Genomic DNA, 21,194 nt, shown 5'->3' with positions numbered 1-21,194 from the left:
AGCACTGAAGAGTGCAGGCCATTGCTTCTGGATCACTATCCACCCAGTCCTGTCTGGAAGTTACCCAATAATAAACTGATCCATTGATCATATGGAGCTGCCCGTCTTGTTTTTTGGTCTCAAGATACCTTCTCAGTTCGGTGGCCACTTTTCATTCTGTCTCTCAATAACTATCCTGATCTTTACCCACTTGTACACTTCAAATATGTGCAGTTTACTGCATGGTAATTATACCTCAATAAAGTTACTAAATTAAATGTTTGAAGATGGGTTAAAATAAACCTATTCTTGGTTCTTTGCCCATATTTGGTTATATTCTTAGATGAGACTATTAAAACTCAAAGTGTTATGAGGAAAAAACTTAATTGAAGGCTCCTCATATTATCACAAAGTTACTTTCTTTTTTCTTTTTTTGTCTTTTTTTTTGTCTTTTTTTTTTTTTTTTTTTTTTTAGGGCTGTGCCCGCAGCATATGGAGCTTCCCAGGCTAGGGGTCCAATTGGAGCTGTTGATACCGGCCTATGCCAGAGCCACAGCAAAGCCAGATCCGAGCCATATCTGCGACCTACACCATAGCTCACGGCAATGCCGGATCCTTAACCCACTAAGCGAGGCCAGGGATCGAACCTGCAACCTCATGGTTCCTAGTTGGATTCATTTCCACTGTGCCACGACAGGAACTCTACAAAGTTACTTTCTAACATGTAATGTATAAGCATGTCCAGCTCACTGCACTGTATCAAGAGTGAGCACTGGACATTTTTAAAACCTCCGCTGACTTGACAGGTTTTGTAAAAAATTATCGTTTCAACAAAATTCATAGTTCAGATTTTTTTTTTTTTGGCTGAGGTGTACAGCAGCTTGATATGGGAGTTCCCAGACCAGGGATCAAACCTGGGCCAGAGAGGTGAAAGCACCGACTTCTAACCACTAAGCTATCATATTTGATTCTTAAAGGGTCCAGTGAACTCCACAAAGGAGCAGTGATCTGTGCCATTATTTTTCATGGATAGATGGACTGTTATTTAATGGGACACCTAGGGTGGGGGGATGTGCCTGGGCTGTGGGATGGAAATCCTGTGAAATCAGATTGTTATGATCATTATACAACTACAGATGTGATAAATTCATTTGAGTAATAAAAAAAAAATAGAAAAAAATAAAAGAAATTAAAAAAAAATGGGACACCTACTGTTGAACATTTGGGTTTCTAATTAATCAATATTATAAATAAAACATGACTAATACTCTTGCACACAAATCTACCTGACTGGTCTGGTTATTTCCTTAGGATAAATTCCTAGAAGATGACGATGGAAAAATTTGTGTGCATGCTAAGTTATTGCCAAATTGCCCTGCCAAAAAAAATATGTGTACAAGAACCATGATTTAACCACTGTGTATATTGTGGTTTTTAGTAATTTGAATCACTTTCTTCCTTTGTAATTTCTTTCATCATTTTTTTTCTTTTTTTTTTTTTAATGGCTGGACCTGCAGCATATGGAAGCTCCTGGGCCAGGGGTGAATTGGAGCTGCAGCTGCAACTTATGCTGCAGCTGCAGCAATGCTGGGTCCTTAACCCACTGTACCACATGTAAACTACCTCATCATTATTATTTTTTTTAATTATTATTATTTTTGTTTGTTTGTTTGTTTGTTTGTTTTTTGTCTTTTTGCCATTTCTTGGGCCGCTCTCGTGGCATATGGAGGTTCCCAGGCTAGGGGTCTAATCGGAGCTGTAGCCACTGGCCTACGCCACAGCCACAGCAACGCGGGATCCGAGCTGCGTCTGCAACCTACACCACAGCTCACGGCAATGCCGGATCTTTAACCCACTGAGCAAGGGCAGGGATGGAACCCGCAACCTCATGGTTCCTAGTCAGATTCGTTAACCACTGCGCCACCACGGGAACTCCCTCATCATTATTTTTATGCTTAGAAAGTCATTCCCTCCCAGTCCGGTGATCAGCTAGCTCTATGTTCATCTCTCTTTTTTTATATAGTGATTTTTATTTTTTTTCATTATAGCTGGTTTACAGTGTTCTGTCAATTTTCTACTATACAGCATGATGACCCAGTTACACATATATGTATACATTCTTTTTTTTCACATCATGCTCCATCATAAATGACTAGACATAGTTCCCAGTACTACACAGCAGGATCTCATTGCTTATCCATTCCAAAGGCAATAGTCTCCATCTATTAACCCCAAGCTCCCCATCTATCCCACTCCCTGCCCCTCCCCCTTGGCAACCACAAGTCTATTCTCCAAGTCCATGATTTTCTTTTCTGTGAAAAGGTTCATTTGTGCCGTATATTAGATTCCAGATATAAGTGATATCCATATTTTCTTCTAATACATTGTTTCAGAAAGCTTTGACTCACCTGGAATTTAATATACTAAACAATGAATTAAAGTTTCGTTTAAGTTTCCCTTCCAATTACTTAGCCAATTACCCAAACTTTACCTGTGAATACATTAAATCTGATTTGTGATAACTCTTTGGTCATATATTTGCTTTTTATTAAAAGGCTTTCTATTCATTGCACACATCTGGCCTTCAGTTCTTGAAACGACATGACTGAGTTTTAGAATAGATTTTAATACCTGAAGGAAAAAGTCTATCAACATTGCACTTCTTTTTTCAAAGTTGTCTTGGATACTGTTCTTGCTTATTTTTTTGAAACTCTATTATAATAATAGTATAAAGTTCCTTTAAAAAAATCCAGTTGGTGGGGGTTTCTGATTGGCACATGCACACTGTGGCAGGAATATGGAATGGTGGGGCAATGGGGACCTGGTGTACAACACAGAGAACTCTACTGAATATTCCCATAATCTATATGGGAAAAGAATCTCAAAAAGAATGGATGTATGTATATGTGCAACTGACTCATTTTGCTGTGTAGCAGAAATTACCACAGCACTGTAAGTCAACTCTACTTCAATAAAATTTTAAAATTAAAAAAAAATTAAAAAGAAAGTCAATTGGGCTTTTTCTTAGAACTGAATTAACCTACAAGTTAATTTGGGATGGACAGGCATTTTTACTTTTTAGCTTTTCACAGAGGAACATGGCACAGCTCTCTGCAACTCTTAAGTTTCTACACTCTTCCCGTGATATCATTATTGGTACTTTCTATTTGTTTCTATGAATTTAGCTTATTCCCATTACAATAACTAATTAGTTATAGCTGGTACATAAAAAAAGCAATTTATTTTATTTGGAACCTAAGCACTCTACAATAAACTTTTATGCATTCTAATAGTTTTCAAATTAATTTGGTTTCTCAAAACTAGTAATAGCTCTGATTTTTTTCTTTCTAAGGACTATAGCTTTTAATTCATTGGCTGGCTCCCTGTATTATATATAAAATTCAAGCCCAGGTGGATTAATGGGCCACCTCTAAAATTTTCAGGAAGAGCAAGCAAGCAAACAAATAAAAAACAGAAGAAAATCTTCATGACCTCAAGCAGGAAAGGAGTCCTTAAACCAGTCAAAAAAGTTAAAGACCATATAGGAAATAACAAATATACTTGAAATACGTTATCATTAAAAATCAAAATAAAAATTTGAAACTGTTCAATAGAAACAATATGAAAAGATAACTGATAAAGGATTAATATCTAGAATTTAGGAATACTGTTTTCAAATAGATGAGAAAAAGACAAATCATCAACAAAAAAACAGGCAAAGGACACAAACAGAATATCCACAGAAGAGAGCCTGAAATGACCAAATAACACATTAAAAGATATGCCTTTTACTGGTAGTCAGGGAAAGGCAAATTAAAACGAGAATGAAGGAGTTTCTGTTGTGGCTCAGTGGCAACAAATCTGACTAGCCTCCACGAGGACGAAGGTTCAGTCCCCGGCCTCGCTTAGTCGGTTAAGCTCAATGGGTTAAAGATCTGCTTTGCTGTGAGCTGTGGGGTAGGTTACAGACGTGGCTTGGATCTGGCATTGCTGTGGCTGTGCTGTAGGCTGGTGGCTACAGCTCCAATTTGATCCCTCGCCTGGGAACCTCCATATGCCACGGGTTCAGCCCTAAGAAGCCACAAAAAAAAAAAAAAAAAAAGAAAAAAGAGTGAAATGAGACTTCATTTCACTGTATTGGCAAAAGTAAAAAGTCTGATTAATACTAAGCGGTGATGAGCACACAGAACAGGAGGAACTACCTTAGAGAGCAAGGTGCAAACTGACAACATCCAGCAGAGCTGAAGATAAGCCTATCCAAGGATCATGCAAGATCATGCCTGGACATGCCTATGTACATACAGAAGACATACTTAGGTAGGTACATAACATATACAGAAATATTTGCGTAACAGTGAATAAAATTCAACACCCATCAGCAGGAGAATGGGTAAACTATGGAACAGTCATCCAGTAGTGAGTGAACTGAACCTGTAATGCTACAAAGAGAAATCTCAAAAGTAATGTTGAACTGGAGTTCCTGTCGTGGCGCAGTGGTTAACGAATCCGACTAGGAACCATGAGGTTGCGGGTTCCATCCCTGCCCTTGCTCAGTGGGTTGAGGATCCAGCGTTGCCGTGAGCTGTGGTGTAGGTTGCAGACACGGCTTGGATCCCAAGTTGCTGTGGCTCTGGTGTAGGTCGGTAGCTACAGCTCTGATTGGACCCCTAGCCTGGGAACCTTTATATGTGGGGAGTGGCCCAAGAAATGGCAAAAAGACAAAAAAAAAAAAAAAAAAAGATAAAAAAAAAAGTAATGTTGAACATAAAAGTAAACTTCAAGGTATTTATACTACACTGCTGTTTATATAAGTCTAAAAAATATACAAAGGAGAATATGTATCGTTTAAGGATACATACTTAGAGTGGAGTATTACAATATGGAGGGGGAGGAGTCAGGAAAGTGGTTACTTCCAAAGAGGAAGGAAGAGGAATGAATGAGAGGGCTATTTTATTACTTAAAAATAAATTTTGAGTCACTCTGCTCTATAGCAGAAACTGGCACAAATTGTAAATCAACTATAATTTTTAAAAGGTTAAAAACTTTGAATACAGCAAAACTTCATTTATTAAATCTGGATGAGGGACACAGTGTTTGTTGTATATTTCTCTGTACCCCACTTTTTTTCTTTTTAGTGCCACACCTGCAGCATATGGTAGTTCCCAGGCCAGATGCTGAATTGGAGCTGCAGCTGTAGACCTATGCAACAGCAACAGCAACACTGGATCCAAGCCACATCTATGACCTATGCCACAGCTTGAGGCAATGCTGGATCCTTAACTCACTGAGTGAGGCAGGGATCGAATTCACATCCTCACAGACACTATGTCAGGTTCTTAACTCACTGAGCCACAACAGGAAACTCCCCTTCTGTGTATTTGAAATAAAACATAAATGTAAGAGATGAAGGAAGATGAAAGGCAATTTATGGTTCCAAATTTAACCAAAAATGAAAAGAGAGATGAAAGCATGATGGGTTGAGTTTTAATGAACATCCTTGGAAATCTTTCTAGATATTTTTCACTCAATTTAATGAGAGTCATAAAACTCTGTACTGAAGTTTGTACTGGGGAACATATAATTAATAAAAGCACTTTGACAGAAACAAGGAGGAGCAAAGAAAGGGGAAGAGAAGAGAGTTCCCGTGGTGGCTCAGTGGAAACAAATCTGACTAGTATCCTTGACTACGCAGGTTCGATCCCTGGTCAGGCTCAATGGGTTAAGGATCCGGAGTTGCTGTGAGCTGTGGTGTAGGTTGCTGTAGACATGGCTTGGATCTGGCACTGCTGTGGCTGTGGTGCAGGCTGGTAGCTGCAGCTCTGATTCCGACTCCTAGCCTAGGAACCTCCATATGCTGTGGTGTGGCCCTAAAAGACAAAAAAAAAGCGGGGAGGATATTCATATAAATACTTGTCTTCACACAAGTGAACAATTTTTGCTCCCTCCTGTTTTGTAATTATTTATACAGGATAATGGAAGACCCAGTGGGAGATGTTCCCAAAACAGGACTCCTGGGATATCTGTATAAAGCATGGAGGAAGATAAATGACACCACTGGGAATATATTTTGACCCCACTGTGGTTCTATAACTGAGAGAAATTTTTCAAATTCTGCTGCAATGTTTCTGGAAACTGCCGCCTCACTTCTTTGCTCAGATATCACCTCAGTCTGCCCAGAACAAAACTCAGCAGCCAACACACAAACAATAAAAGTATCCTGTGCTCACTTGAAACTAACACAATACTGTAAATTAACTATACTTCAATTAAAAAAAAATAAGCATCCTATGCCGAATTTCAAAGGGAGCTTACTTTCCTCTCGAGCGCTTCGGTAACTGCATCCAGAACCACCTTATGGTGGGCAAACACCAGAAACTTCTCTCTTCCACTTTCCAGTAGGTCCAGGATATACTCGCTGTAGTTGACAATGATAACATCATAAATGAAACAGGAAACATTCATGCAATCCAACTGAGGTTAACTACTGAAAAGTGACTGCATCTGTGGGGGACACCTTCTGGGTACCTGCCCCCCACAACCTGTTCTCTCCCTTCTCTGAGAGCTGCCCTCTCCCCCTTTCCCCTGTGGGGAAGGCACCTTCTGCCACGTGCAGAGAGTTCTCTCTGCTTTTCAGTCATCTCCCACACAGAAATAAATGGAAGTATCCCTATGTTTTATGTATCTCTGATAAGTTATCGAAACATTCTTACTACTGGGGGTCCAACGAGACAATTAACAGTTTGCACTTTGGCTGCTACTATCATTATAATGTCTTTTCGATAAAAATGGAAGTATCATCTCTAAATGTGAAAATGCCTGGACAAGGATTAAGGAATTCCTGACAGCAATTAAATTTCTGGAAGTGCACCACTGAGACATATGTAATAACATATTAGCTTTCAAGTTCCCTCACACATCAGACTGCAAACCACAGGGCCTGCAGTTAAGGCAGTGATAAGTGAATTATTTGCCGAGGCCAAGGAATATAGGGTGAAAAGCCTTATTTGCTGGGTCTTTTTTTTTTTTTTTTCCTTTTTAGGCTACACCTGCAGCATATGGAAGTTTCCAGGCCTGGAGACAAATTGGAGCTGGAGCTGCTGGCCTACACCATAGCCCCAGCCACACCAGATCCAAGCAGCATCTACAACCTATGCTGCAGCTCACAGATCCTTAACTCACTGAGTGAGGACAGGGGTCAGACCCGTGTCCTCATGAATACTAGTCGGGTTCTTAACTCTCTGAGCCACAACAGGAACTCCTATTTGCCTGGTCTTTATTCTCCCTTTACTTCTCTCTTCCATTCGCTGTTTTTTCTTGACTTTCTGCTCCTTATCTTTACCTGAGGTGAGAAAGGAAGGCAGTTACCCCCTGGGGAGCTGTAGGAAGGAGTCTCCCAGTCGGCAGAGCTCTAGGCTTGCCCTGGCACTGGCGCCCCAAAAGGGTTCCCAGTCCTAGTACAGGTTGCAGCTCTTGCACAGGCAGAGGGAAGGTGAGCTTCCTCAGACAGGACACAAGAGCGCTCGCCCTGCCCAAGACCATCCCCGCGCCTGGATGTATCTTAGCAGAGAACAGGCCTTGCTCTCCTTGGAGAAGGACAAATCTCAAGGTCTCCTATTACAGTACAAGCAGGGGATGGGAAGGTAAGCGAACTGTCTTCTAAAGAATTATTTTCAAACAACACTATGGCCAACCAGGGTATGGATTTCAGTTCAATTTGTGAATTGTTGGTACTAGCGTAACCTAATTACTTTGACCTAAAATTTGCCATGATATAAGCAACAAAGCCTATTGGTACAGCATCAGAAAGTCACAAGGCCATAAAATTAACATGGCCAGCCCATAAATAGCATAGCCCCCATTTTCCTAGTGCTTCTCTTCTCTCCAAATCTTGGACATGGCGCTGCTGCTTTGCCCTTCCTCGTGTCCCTGAGCTACCAGGCTGCAAATATTTGCCGACCATAATAACCTTGGCTTTTCCATTGAAATGCGTCCATTAAAACGAAAACAAACGACAGCAAAAAAGGGGAAGAAGAGAGACTATCAGAGGAAACGGGGGTTTTTAAGATTTATAATCCAATTTCCACTACGAGTTGTGTGATTATGAAATTCAGAGATTTACAGGAGATTTACTCAGTTTCTGCATTTTAACTTGCTGTACTAATCTCACAAAGAGGCTGTGCATGTGAAAGGAGTTAACAGATGTCACAACTGTTGGAAACTATAAAGCACTAGATCATTTACCACGGAATTTTGAAAAAGTCTGTATACGGTATGTTACAGACTGAAGGTTTTGTGTCCTCCCACCCCCAATTCACATGCTGGAATCCTAATCCCCCAGTGTGATGGCACAGGGAGGTGGGGCCTATGGGGGAGATGGCATCAGAGATCTTATAGAAGAGAAGACAACAGAGAGCACCCTACCCCTGGTGCCCTGCGAGGACACAGAGAGAGGGTGGCTGTCTATAGCCAGGGAGAGAACTCCCATCAGGCCTGGATGTGCCAGCCCCTTGAACTTGGATTTCCCAGCCTCTAGGACTGTGAGAAATATATGTCTGTTGCTTAGGGTACATGGCCTATGCTATTTTTGTTATAGCAGCATGAACGGACTAAGTCAAGGTATTGTCAAAGTTGACTTATAAGGTGGGAAAATGGTGAGACTTAAAACTTCTAAGGGAAATGGGTGGTTCTGGGCCCAGCAATCAAAGGACCCTGGATTTTGTAGGTCACAAGCTGAAAGAGCTGGGAAAAGGCTCATGTCCTTGCCATTTGTTACTCAGCAGCACGTGGGAATGGGGTCATGGGGGCAATTCAGATCCGTTCCTAAGAGAGGCGTTTCCAGGCCACAAAATCCACATCTGGAGTTCATTAGTCTCGTCACAGTATCATAAATGAAAATGGCAGCACCCAGAGGGTGCAGGAGAGCCACCCAACATTCAGCGGTCTTTGTGGACAGCCTGAGATTTGAGCAATGTAGGCAACTCACTCTCAGACCATGTTTCAGGGTGCGGAGAGGCTGGGGAGGCAGGAGATGAGGAGGCTGCTCTCAACCCACCCTAAATTCATTTCCATTGCAATTCCTTCACTTGGACTATTATCCTGCTGGAGTCTCAGGGGAATGTTAAACAATAAAAAATTAGGCAAGCTGCATGTTGTCAGGATTGCTTCAAGTCTACCACGCTGATATGAGCACAGCAGTGGGTTTTTCTTTCTTTAGCAAAAGCAAACAAATGAGATTTTTTTCAAGTCAGTGAATCATTTTAAGAACAGAAATGATTACTTCAGCTTTAGTATTAGGAGGCAGGAGACCAAGTGGGACAATGGCCACCTGCCCATATCTTTTGAACAAAGGTTGACATTCATCTTCTTTCTTAGGTAAATAATAGATGTCTTTGGAGAAGACCAGAGCATCTCTGAAAGGCAGCCTCTCCATCTTCTGTGAAAGCCCTAATTTTTTCTTACAGGCAAGTAAGCAGTTCTCTTAGTAAGAGGAAAACCTCCCTTTAGTGTTTGGGTCGCCCCATCCTCCTTGTAATTGGCTGCAGCTCTAGCTCACCTGGGTTAAGATGGGATCTCAGAAGGACCACAAGCACATCCTGGCAGTGCTCCAGAGACAAGTCTACTTATGCCTCTTGGGCGATGGGGCCATGGTGCCCTAAACTTTATATTCAAGGCAGCCATGATTCAAATCTTTAATCATTTCTTATAAGGCAGTAAAACCACTCTGGCCGATTAAGGTAATAGGTGTGTCTTTTTAAAACAGAGACAGAGAGAAGTCAACACTTGGTGACCACTTACATGACACACGGGATTTTAGCCTCCGCTGTTCTGTTGAAGAAGAGAATGAGGGCTTCTTTCTGCTGCAGTTTCTGTGGAAGGAGAAATTGAGGGTTTAAAGTTTCCTACTCTGAGAACTCTGGGATGCAGAGACATAATTATTGCCACCAGGAGCTGTACAAATCCCAACACTAGTCACCAGAGCCAAGAGCCTCTGATTCATCCACCCGCTTTAGCCAAATCGTAGGAACTGTCTGGACTCTGCTTTTGTCCTGGGAGACATGGCATTATAATAAGCTACTCTGTCATCCTTTGAGAACCATTGTGAGAATCCAACAAGGCAAGGACATGAAAGCAGTTTGGAAAGGCACTTCAGGTAGGGCTATACCATCCATACAAAGCTCACATGCTCAGCTGGAAGGCAGCCTGGCTAAGCTCACCTGTTTACTATAGGTATTATAGCCTGGTGGCAACTTACACATAGCATTGGCTTAGGATGTGCACCCCACCCCTTTTCTTCTGCCAACTTATGTCCATATACAACCTGCTAAGCTCGCCTCTGTGACTATATCAATTCCACCTGACCCCAACTGGTCTATTCTAGTATCCTCTCAAAACTGTTATTCTCGTGTTTCAGGCTTGTCTCCACAAAAGGGAACTATCTTCCCTTGAGAAGAAACCATACTTTCTCTATCGTTTGCATCTAAAGAAATCCCAGGAGAGAATGCCAACACAGGAGATGCTTAGATGGTTTCACAGCAATGTGAGCTAACATTCAACATTACTCTTGCGTTCCCAGAAGTGACAGACACTCTCATCATCCTTGGCAGGGCAGCCACCCCCTTGCAACAGCCAGCATGGGCCCTGGGAGGCCAGTGATTGACATGACAGCTTCCTCATGGAAAAAAGAAGTGGCTGAACAGTAAAAACTCCTATGGTCCTAACCTCATGAGTAACTCAGGAATGTGGCCACAGCTGGACTGTACCTTAAATTACAGCACAGATGGTAAGAAAAGCTACCTTTCCCTCTAGGTTTTGAAGAGAAAGAAGAAAGAAAACTAGGGACCACAGGAACCCATGGGGGCACTGACAGGTTAGTGGACCCCTTTCATTTTGTACATGTGTCATGGCAGTGGCCACTGTCCTTCCTGTTTTGTGGCAGCAGTTCAATCTAACACGTCCTGGGAATTCACACTGTAGACATGATTCCGTGTGTGAGTGTGTGTGTGTGTGTGTGTGTGTGTGTGTGTGTCTTAACCTGTCAGGACTCTGATAAGACTTGGCACACTTGCAATTCCTGTGGCCTACGAGCTCACATGAAGTCCATCCATGTCCTTCAAAGGGCCCTGCAGCAGGTTAGGCCGTCCAAGGGAACGCATCCCCACCAGGATATGCCGGCGTGGTATGATGACATCACCCACAGCGTGCATGACTCAAGCAGACTCACTCCACTCGCCCTCCATCCACATCTGTATCCACGTCCTCCAGACATTCTTGTCGCTCCCTCCCTCCCACCTGTGCTCGCTCACTCCACACTTGCTCTTAGAGAGGGAGAGGGCAAAACAGATGGAGAAATGGTAAAAAGCACGTTCAGAAACCCTGCCCCAAGATTTAACATGGAGAACTCATGTGGGTGTGAGAAAACAAACGTCCTTATTACATAGGGCTGGGGGTGGGGTGGTACCCGGGGCTAACCCTATGGGGGCTGATTTGTCAATATGTACCAAAAGCCTTCAAAATAAGCTCACGCCCCATGATGCAGCAACTCACTCCTTAAAATGTATCATCACAATACAACTGGAGGTATACAAATTCACTTGGAAACTGCTTTTCCAGTGTAGTAGTACTTAGAATACTGAAGAACTAGAATCATTTACAAGTCCAACTAAAAATGATTGGCAAAATTATAATATAGCTAGGAGAGAAAACATTATGCAGTCTTCAAATATCATGCCTTAAAAGAACACATGACAGGAGTTCTCGTCGTGGCGCAGTGGTTAATGAATCCGACTAGGAACCATAAGGTTGCAGGTTTAATCCCTGGCCTTGCTCAGTGGGCTAAGGATCCAGCGTTGCCGTGAGCTGTGGTGTAGGTTGCAGACGCAGCTCGGATCCCGCGTTGCTGTGGCTCTGGCATAGGCTGGCGGCTACAGCTCTGATTCGACCCCTAGCCTGAGAACCTCCATATGCCTCAGGAGCGGCCCAAGAAATGGCAAAAGGACAAAAAAAAAAAAAAAAAAAAAAAAAAACCCAAAAAACACATGACAACATGGAAAAGTATACAGTGCAGTTTTATAACCTGCTTCCTTTCTCACTTCTGTTTTTCTAGGCTCTCAGTTCTGCTTTTAAAATACATATGTTGTTTATTACATATGATATATAGATATATATAATAAATATCTTAAAGTGAAATACACATACATTTTATAGAAAAAAATACCCTAATGATATATGCCATAATTATGTAAAAATAAAGATAGATGAATCTTTTTTTGAATGGCTGCACCCATGGCATATGGGAGATCCTGGGCCAGAGATTGAATCTGAGCGGCAACCTACACCACAGCTATGGCAACGCTGGATCCTTTAACCCACTGCTGGGCCAGGGATCAAAGCCACACCTCCTCAGTGACTGGAGCCACTGCAGTTGGTGAATCTTTTTTTCTAGTACAGTAATGAAAAAATTTAATAAATGCTATTATATGTACTTTTCTTTAATCTTCAGATTTTAAATAGATCTCTATTATATTTTTAATGTGGAGAAATCAATAGTTTTATCTTTGAAAAAAAAAAAAAAGCTCCCCAAACTAAGTAGATATCATACTAGCCTATTAATGATCTCACTTCTTTTGCCAGCCACTGGGAAACTTTAAGTAACCTGCTTTCTTTGTTCCTATCTCCGAGACCTTTATTAAATTAGATCCACTGGGGAGTTTAATTTATTTTTCTGTGTTGGAATTTAAATGGATTGTCAAATGGCAGAAAGGTGAGCTGATACCGTCACCAGGAAGTCTGCATGGACTAGTTCCATTTTTTCTGCTCCTGGTCTTGCTGATCAAAAACTGGCTTTAGACAAAAGACGATTAGAGTCAGCTTTTCTTAGCCTGTGAAGAGCTATCTATTATTTCGGCTGAAAATGAGAAAAAGCTTTCGCCGTACATTATGTTTTATAAATTGGCTGCTTCACCTTGGCTTCTGTGATTTAAAGCTTTTTAAAAAATGTCTTCTTCTAGATGGGAAGGGGTGAGGGAACAAAGAAAGAATCATTTCTTGACAGGGCAGCAGTGCTTTGCTGGAGCCACCAGAATGTGCAAAACTGCAGGGCAACTTGGGGCTGCAGAGTCACTGTAAAAATGTGGTGGGGGTACTTCCTGTAGACTCACAGTCTGAAACCATAAAACCATGATTCTCCCTTTTAACTCTTTCAGCTCAGGATTTCACAGCCAGTCAGAGCTTGGAAGGCATGTTGATGGCCATCTGGTCCAAGCCCTGGCTCACACAGGCTCCCCCTCCTAGCTTAAGCTGGTGGGGGGGTTGGGGGGGTGCTCCCAGTTGGATCCATTGTTTGCAAGTGCACCAAACTGGGAGCTTTACAGTATGTGCTGACGTTCTAAAGTGTCATGCTCATAAATTCATTTGCTACTTGAATTTTCCATTATAAAAATGAATTTTCATTACAGAACACAAAAGATAACCAAAATTTCAAGAATTTATCTTATCATCAAAAAGAATTTAGTATCTGGCTTGGGCATCACCAATTCAATTTCTCTTAGGGTCACACCTAATTTTCCCAAGAAGCCAAGGAAGCACATAGCGACTCTCAAGCACTGGAGAGAAGAACTCAAGGCCCCTTCTCCACTAGGTTCCTGAAGAATTACACTGAAGCTCAAGGTCTGTTTTCACAATCTGCAAAATAGTGTTAAGACTCTGGGGTGAAGAAATAGACAACAATCACATAGCAGCTGTGACTCAGAGCATCTGCCACTTGCCTTTCATACCTCTCCAGCGCCAAGCTCATGAGACAGGTCAAAGCTCCTCTTTTTAGGGAAGAAAATATCAACAGATCTCAAAGAGTTAAGGGATTTGCAAAGCTATGGAGTGCTTATGAAGAGCCAACGTTCCTGATTTCCATGGCTCAGCCCAGTCAATTTCACGTCATTGACTGTGAACTCAGAAATCAAACTTACGGGTCACATCTGAAATCATCTTTGGAAAGAGCCGCTCATCTAACTATACACATTGGCATAAAGTTTAAAAAATGCTTTCAATTCTTGCTGCACTAAGTTCAAAGTTCCCATGCTTCTTTTTCTTATTTCTCTTCTTGGCCACACAGCACAACTGACAGTTGTCTCTTGACCACTTAATGTGACTTTCCTCCCTCAATTCAAATGCCCACTGATGCTGTTGTCAGTTGTCTACACTGGCTGCTCTCCACTTGGCTCAGGAGGTGGACTGCGTACAGGTATTCTTTGGGGTCTCCCATGAAACACTGATAGATGTTTTTCCATCACATGCAAGGAAGTAAAACAGCATTTTATGAACATTCAGACATTTTGCATCTAAAAAATACCATACAATTGAATTTTTTTCTATTAATACTATATACATTATACATGTTCATTAATTTTCTTGTCTGGTAGAGTTAGTTCCCGTTGTGGATCATCAGTAACAAACCTGACTAGAATCCACGAGGACTCGGATTCAATCTCTGGCCTCATTCAGTGGGTTAAGGATCCAGTGTTGCTGGATGTGGTGTAGGTTACAGAGGTGGCTTGGATCCAGTGTTGCTGTGGCTGTGGCACAGGCTGGCAGGTGTAGCTCCGATTCAACCCCTAGCCTGGGAATCTCCATGTGCTGTGGGTGTGGCCCTGAAAAGGAAGAAAAAAAAAAAGAATTCTAACAGAAAAACTTAAAATTGAGAAAAAATTTTTATTCATTGAGTTTTTATCTCTAGAAGTGAGAAGATCACCAACGCTGATTTTAACAATAGCAGGCCCTGGTTCTGCTTGTGGTTCCACTGAAATGTAATTTGGGAACCACTGGTCTATACATCCACACCACTGTCATGGAATTTTGTATGAAAACTCCATGGCAAAGAGATTATGCTACTCACTTCCTCCAGGCCACCCAGATAATTATGTACAATACAGCATAAATTATATGCAACTAGACAATTTACCAGTGCATCCTCTGTCCTACACTGTTTCTTTTTTACTCATTTATTTATTTTGTATTTTTAGGGCTCCACCCATGGCATATGGAGGTTCCCAGGCTAGGGGTCAAATTGGAGCTGTAGCTACACCACATAGCAATGCCAGATCCAAGCCGAGTCTGTGACATACACCACAGCTCACGGCCTTAACACTGGATCCTTAACCCACTGGGCAAGGCCTGGGATTGAACCCACATCCTCATGGATACTAGTCAGATTTGTTATAGCTGAGCCATGACGAGAACTCCCCTACACTGTTTCTTTTTTCCTTTCTTGTCTTTTTGTCTTTTCTAAGGGCCACACCTGTGGCACATGGAGGTTCCCAGGCTAGGGGTCTAATCGGAGCTGTAGCTGGTGGCCTACACCAGAGCCAGAGCAATGAGGGATCCGAGCCACATCTGCGACCTACACAGCTCACGGTAACTCCAGATCCTTAACCCACTGAGCAAGGCCAGGGATCGAACCCGAAACCTCATCGTTCTTAGTCGGATTTGTTAACCACTGAGCCATGACGGGAACTCCTACATGGTTTCTTAAAAGCTAAGAGCCAGTCTTCTGATTATGTGGTAAAATAATCTATTTTTTTTTTTTTAAATCACACATTCTGTCTCTTGTCACTCTTATTTATTTTGTACTCTCCTAGAAGGTGGGAATCTCATTTGGATCTAAGTTTCTGTATACAGGGTAATATCAAGCCCAGATAATGCTTGAGGATAATGTCAAAAAATGTCAATGACTGTTATTTTCTTAGGAATGGAAATGGCAGGGTTTTTATCCTAAGGGGACAGAAACGGAGCTAGTATAGATTACTCTGTAGCACTTGGCACAGCATGGCACTAAAGACAGATATGAAATGAAAGTGTTTTGAAAAGATAAAGCCACCATAGTAGAAAGAGCCCTAAAATATAGGGCTAAAAGGCTTGGTTGGCACTGCCATGGAATAGCCATAAGACCCTGGGCAAATTCCAACTTGTCAGCCTCAGTTTCCCTCTCTATAAAATGGGGGTGCCAACTTCCTGCCAACCATAAATGACTGTAACAAGGATTAAGGGTTAAGAGGGTTTGAAAACTCTGTCATACAAACATCAATTTGTTACTTTGACTAAAGTAAATGACACACAGTGATTGGAGGGTGAATATATATACCACATACACTTAGGACCAATTTGTAACCACTGTCACTAGACTGAAGTATTCTTAAAATACACTAAATACACGAGTTCCCTTCATGGGTGACCTGTGCAGTTCCCTTCGTGTTAACAAACCCAACAAGGATCCATGAGGTTGTGGGTCCAGTCCCTGGCCTCAATCAGTAGGTTGAGGATCCGGCGTTGCTGTGACTGTGGTGTAGGCCGGCAGCTACAGCTCTGATTTGACCCGTAGCCTGGGAACTTCCATATGCTGCAGGTTTGGCCCTAAAAAGCCAAAATCGAAACAAAACAAAACAAAAATACACTAAATATAAATTCCAACTTTCTTTGAGGGATTCAGAACATATATTACCATCCTGTGGCTGCCCTGGGGTTTATTTTTTATGACCATCCATCAACAGTGATCTACGTAAGTATAAAGCTGCAAATTAATATGGGATCTTGGAAGCAGCCTTGGAAGGTGGGCTGGCAAATGGAGGGGGCTCACTGTCCTGGCCCAGGGAGGTGGGGATGGGTGACGGAAAGACAAGGTCAGGGGACTCTGGGTGACCTGTGCAGAGCCCCTCCAGGGAGGCCACATTACTTCCAAATCCCGTCTGCAGCCCCAGACTCACGGTTTTGTTCTTGGTGGTCATCTCCTTGGCCACGGCATCCAGGGCGGCTCTAGACCTGGCACTCATCTGGCCCGGAGCAACCACCACCATCTTGCGCTGTTTGGCTGGGAGCTGGGAAAGGACGTCACACTTGAGGCGTCGCAGCATGACCGCCTCCTCCAGCAGGAGCTTCAGCTCTCCGAGGTTGGAGGAGCCTGAATAATCCCATCCCCAGGGCAGCTGTGGAGGCAGAACCGAGACATGGCCTGTGAGATTCTCCCAGGGCCAAGGAACAGGCCCGTGACGTCAAGGGTCCACCTTCTCTGCCCTTGGTTTTGTTCAGAGACCTTCGAGTGGCTTTAAGAGGTGAACAAAACCTCACAGACGACAAATGCGAAACAGGAAGGAAAAGGGAGAAAGAAAGTGAGGAATGAGGTGAACCAAAAACACGTTATCATAGCCTCCCACAATTTGGCACTAAGCTGTCTAGCAGCAAAGGCAAGATGGCAAGGGGTTTGGTGTCTGTTACACTGAAGAACTAATGAGGAGTTCCCTCGGTAGCTCAGCAGGTTAAGAACCCGACTAATATCCATGAGGATTCGGGTTCCACCCCTGGCCTCACTCAGTGGGCTAAAGGATCCAGCGCTGCTATGAGCTGTGCCATAGGTTGAGGATGTGGCTCAGATCTAGCATTGCTGTGGCTGTGGTGTAGGATCCCTAGCCTGGGAATGTCCATAAGCTGTGAGTGTTTTTTTTTTCCTAAAAAGAAAAAAAAAAAAAATGAAATAAACAAGACAGCTTGTCAGATTTTCCTATATATTAAACACAGATATAACCCTCCCAGGGGTCCACCCACAGAGCCTGTTGCACAGTGTAATAGATGATGCTGTAATATCTTTATCTGATGAGGTTTACAAGGATTTACAAAGCTGTTCTTCCTCAGTGTGGGTTATACCAGCACAACCAAGTGTGATGTGGTGAACACTACCCTGGGGTAGGGGTGGGGGTGGGGAGTGCCTGAAGGAAGCTGGAGAAGATGTTACCAATTAAAATAAAAACCCTGTCCTGGGAGTTCCCACTGTGGCTCAGTGGGTTACAAACCCAACTAGTATCCACGAGGATGTGAGTTCGATCCCTGGCCTTACTCAGTGGGTTAAGGATCCGGTGTTGCCATGAGCTGTGGTGTAGGTGGAAGATGCGGCTCAGATCCTGAGCTGCTGTGGCTGTGGTGTAGGCCAGCAGCTACAGCTCCGATTCGACCCCTAGTCTGGGAACTTCCATATGCCATGGGTGTGGCCCTAAAAAGTAAAACCACACAAACAAACAAACAAAAAGCCCTGTCCTTCACTAACCATTTTACTGGAAATAGGACTGACTTCTATGGTCTTATAGAAAATCAGGAAGCCAGGGTGTCTGCTGCTGTCTCCCCTTGTGCCTCCACCCGCCCACCCTGGACTGTGAATTACCCAGGACACGAGCTGGGCTTCAACATTTTCCAGGGACAGCGGGCTGAGTATAATCATGGGGACACAGTAGGTGTCCTGTAAATCTTTGCTAAATTGAGAACAGGAAGAGACAGCCAAAGGTGGGGAAATAAAATGATCAAAAACTGCTGCTGCTTTTTAAAAAGTATACTCTGAAACCAACTGGAAGTTCTAGCAAATGCCTCACACTATGGGGTTGAAAATGAGCTTGGCATGGGGCATTCTCTTCAGTGGCTTCTCTTAATGAAAGAATCTGGCCACACACACAAACACACAGTGGCCCTGGCCTAACCGGCTGCATTATATAAAAATCATGCTAGGAAAAGTGGATATAATTAATTTGGGTATTGTTCTCCTTCATTCTAATATTATCAGCTTTTGATCATGCAGGTTAAAACCCAATGATACCAAGAGTTTTAAATGTGGGATACTTAAAATCCAACCAGCTTTTATCGAGAACTTATTACGTAGCAGGCATTGGTCTAGGTGGAAGGAAGGATATGGAGATGGGGGAGGGGCTCACTTTGTTTTCTTGGGTGCTGGCGCAGCAAGAAGGGAAAGGATGGATCCTAGGACGGATGGCATGAATGACTGGGGAGATGGTGGCTGGAGTCTGGGACACAGGAAGGGACAGCATGGGGAGGAAAGGCAATGAACTCTGCCTTCAGCCCCTGGCTAAACATGATACCCTGCGCCCAGAGAGTTGAGGAAGAGAAGATCCTTTTCAGAAGGTGGATCACTTGCAAATAGGACAGAGGTACAAATCACACATGGAGAACTTTGAGGGACCAGGATAATTATGTACACTCTAAACTGGATTGATCCCTGGGGAAAGAGCATTACGGATTTTGTTAGAGAGGTGTATGGCTTTAAATACATTTAATAACAGAAATTTCCTGCCTCAATAAGCAGCTAAAAATGGTTTGCAATTAACTTTGCAAAACATCACAAATTACTCTGAATGCAAGCGGGTATATTTAAAGCACTTGAATGGGTTTTTTTCCTTTTAAAAAAAGGTATTTAAAAATAAGGCAGATGATCTTATGTACATCACGAACTTGCATGGCAAGGCTTTTCCCTCTCAGGTGGCATGGGTGATGGTGAGCAAGGGGCAGCCACTTTTCCAAAGGGTCAGTCTCTGATGCAAATAGTGTAACTGAGCAGCACCCTGTAGGGCTCCTGGGCACAAACGCCTTTCTGTGTCCCCCATTTCTTATTGTAAGGAAATGGGCTTCATTCAGCCTTCATGGCCTACCCTGAGTTCCAAGGGGGAGGTCCAGACAGTTGCTGATCAGGGAAGGAAGGGGATGCAGAGACAACAACAATAGTACAGCCTTGGGGCAGGATCTTAGTTCCTTCTAAAGGGATACACATAAGGATGTAGGCATCTTATACACCTAAGAGAAAAGTTACATTCCTCATGCTTCTTTTAGAAATGAATACTTTAAAACCAAACAGCTTAAGAGTCTTTCCTTGTCCTTCTCCCTGGCTTAACTGCACCCTAAACACAATCACCCATAATCTAAAATTAAGCACCCTGAGCACAGTTGCCTGTGGGTTAAAGGTTATTAGCACATGATGTTTTCCGGAACTCTCCTAGTTGGTTCTATTCGCTGATCAATATGGCCTTTCCACAATACTGTTATTCTAGGCAATAACCCAGAAGACCACCGTCATGGTCATGCTGAGATCTCCTGACTCCAGCTCTGTATTTTCAACATTTCAAAAATGCTGATTTCCTCACTTATGAAAGCATTCCATTTTGGTGTATATTATCTTCTGTTCCAAAGACAGGAGTGGGGTGGGTATGGGGGTAAGAGGAGATACACAAAGGGAAAGAGAGCGAGAGAAAGCATAAATAACTAATTATAGGGAAAGTTCTGCATCCTACTTTCCCCCATATGCTATTTCTCCACTTCATTAAACTTTTTTCTTCAGTTTTAAAAAACACTGAGGTTTTAGAAATCATGATTTTGTTTGCAATGGCACTTGTGTTTACAAGGCTTCCTTTGCCACTTCTGGTGAACAGAAGTTGTGCAGACAGCAGCTCCAGAGGCAGCTGCTCCATGGGCATCATCTTCATAGAAATAATGTGTAGGTCAGAGGCTTCCAGCCGGCTGACCAGGCATGATTCACTGTAATGAGTCAACATTTACGAGCAAAGGCCTGCTGATGCGAGCCCACCAAGGCAGCCTGAAACCATGCTCCCCACTGCAACTGTTCAAATACCTCCTTTGTCCTTTTTGCATGGAGTATGTTAAGGCCTCGGCCTCCTCTGGCGCTTACCCAGTGCTCTTCTCTGGAGCAGGAGCTGCTGGTTCCAGAGCTGCATGAACCGATACATTAGCCATTGGTCGCTGTACTGGAAACTCTAACTGGCAATCGCCGCAAGCATTAAAACTGGGGGGTAGGGAGCTGTTCTTATCTTACCCTTGAGGACACTCCAAGGTCAGAGTTAGGGGCAAAGCAGAATTAAAATCTGGGTCTGGCTTCCTTTCTGATCAGACCATGGCCAAAAGGAAGGAACGGAAAGCTAAGTGTGAAAATCAGGGTGAGGGAAGGGCGGGGAAGGGAGGGGACAGAGAATAAATACCCGCTTGGCACCACAATAGCGAAGTCCAAAGGCGTGGAACTGAGGGAAGAAAGTTGGCTTGACGGCAAGGATCTGGGTGTAGAGCTCTGCGGGCCGGGACATGGCTGGTGTGCCCGACAGTAAGATCACCCTCTTGGCAACCTAGAACACAGACGGGGGAAGATGCTGAGATGCAAAGAGGGCACGTAGGGGTATCCCCCATGCCCCATGAGTTGGAGCTGATGCCCCAGAACCATACTGACCCTGGAATCACGCAGCACCCTTCGCTTCCCAGCACTCTGACTACAGGGACTTCTCAAGGTCACTCGTCTCAGAACCAAGGGAGAGCTCCATTCCAAGGGCACTGAGACGGCCTCAATCCAGAGTTCTGTGGAGCACAACCTGGGAACTCTAAAGCGAGGGTACCAT

At 43.2% G+C, this 21,194-nt stretch overlaps 1 protein-coding gene across 29 annotated transcripts in view; it reads right to left on the bottom strand.

Moving 5' to 3' along the window:
- The window catches only part of SMARCAL1 (SWI/SNF related, matrix associated, actin dependent regulator of chromatin, subfamily a like 1), a 61,399-nt gene that overhangs the window by 8,806 nt on the left and 31,399 nt on the right, over nt 1–21,194 (bottom strand). For 28 of the 29 annotated variants that reach the window (XM_085000869.1, XM_085000873.1, XM_085000881.1 and 25 more), the window contains 4 exons: nt 20,787–20,927; nt 16,731–16,949; nt 9,775–9,845; nt 6,292–6,394 (listed from right to left, as the gene is read on the bottom strand). In XM_085000869.1, coding sequence (XP_084856995.1) covers nt 6,292–6,394; nt 9,775–9,845; nt 16,731–16,949; nt 20,787–20,927 — 534 coding nt within the window. Of the gene's footprint in view, nt 1–6,291; nt 6,395–9,774; nt 9,846–14,056; nt 14,586–15,600; nt 16,950–20,786; nt 20,928–21,194 lie in introns of those variants that run through there. The other variant, XR_014830402.1, reaches the window with a different exon arrangement.

This window comes from Sus scrofa, chromosome 15 (assembly GCF_054392235.1).
Source record: "Sus scrofa isolate SSC_HxYL_T2T_F1_AM1 chromosome 15, Sscrofa_HxYL_maternal_Yorkshire_Landrace_v2.0, whole genome shotgun sequence".
Classification (NCBI taxonomy): Eukaryota; Metazoa; Chordata; class Mammalia; order Artiodactyla; family Suidae; genus Sus; species Sus scrofa.
The sequence above is the reverse complement of the archived record's forward strand: the minus strand, read 5'-3'. Positions and strand labels throughout refer to the sequence as shown.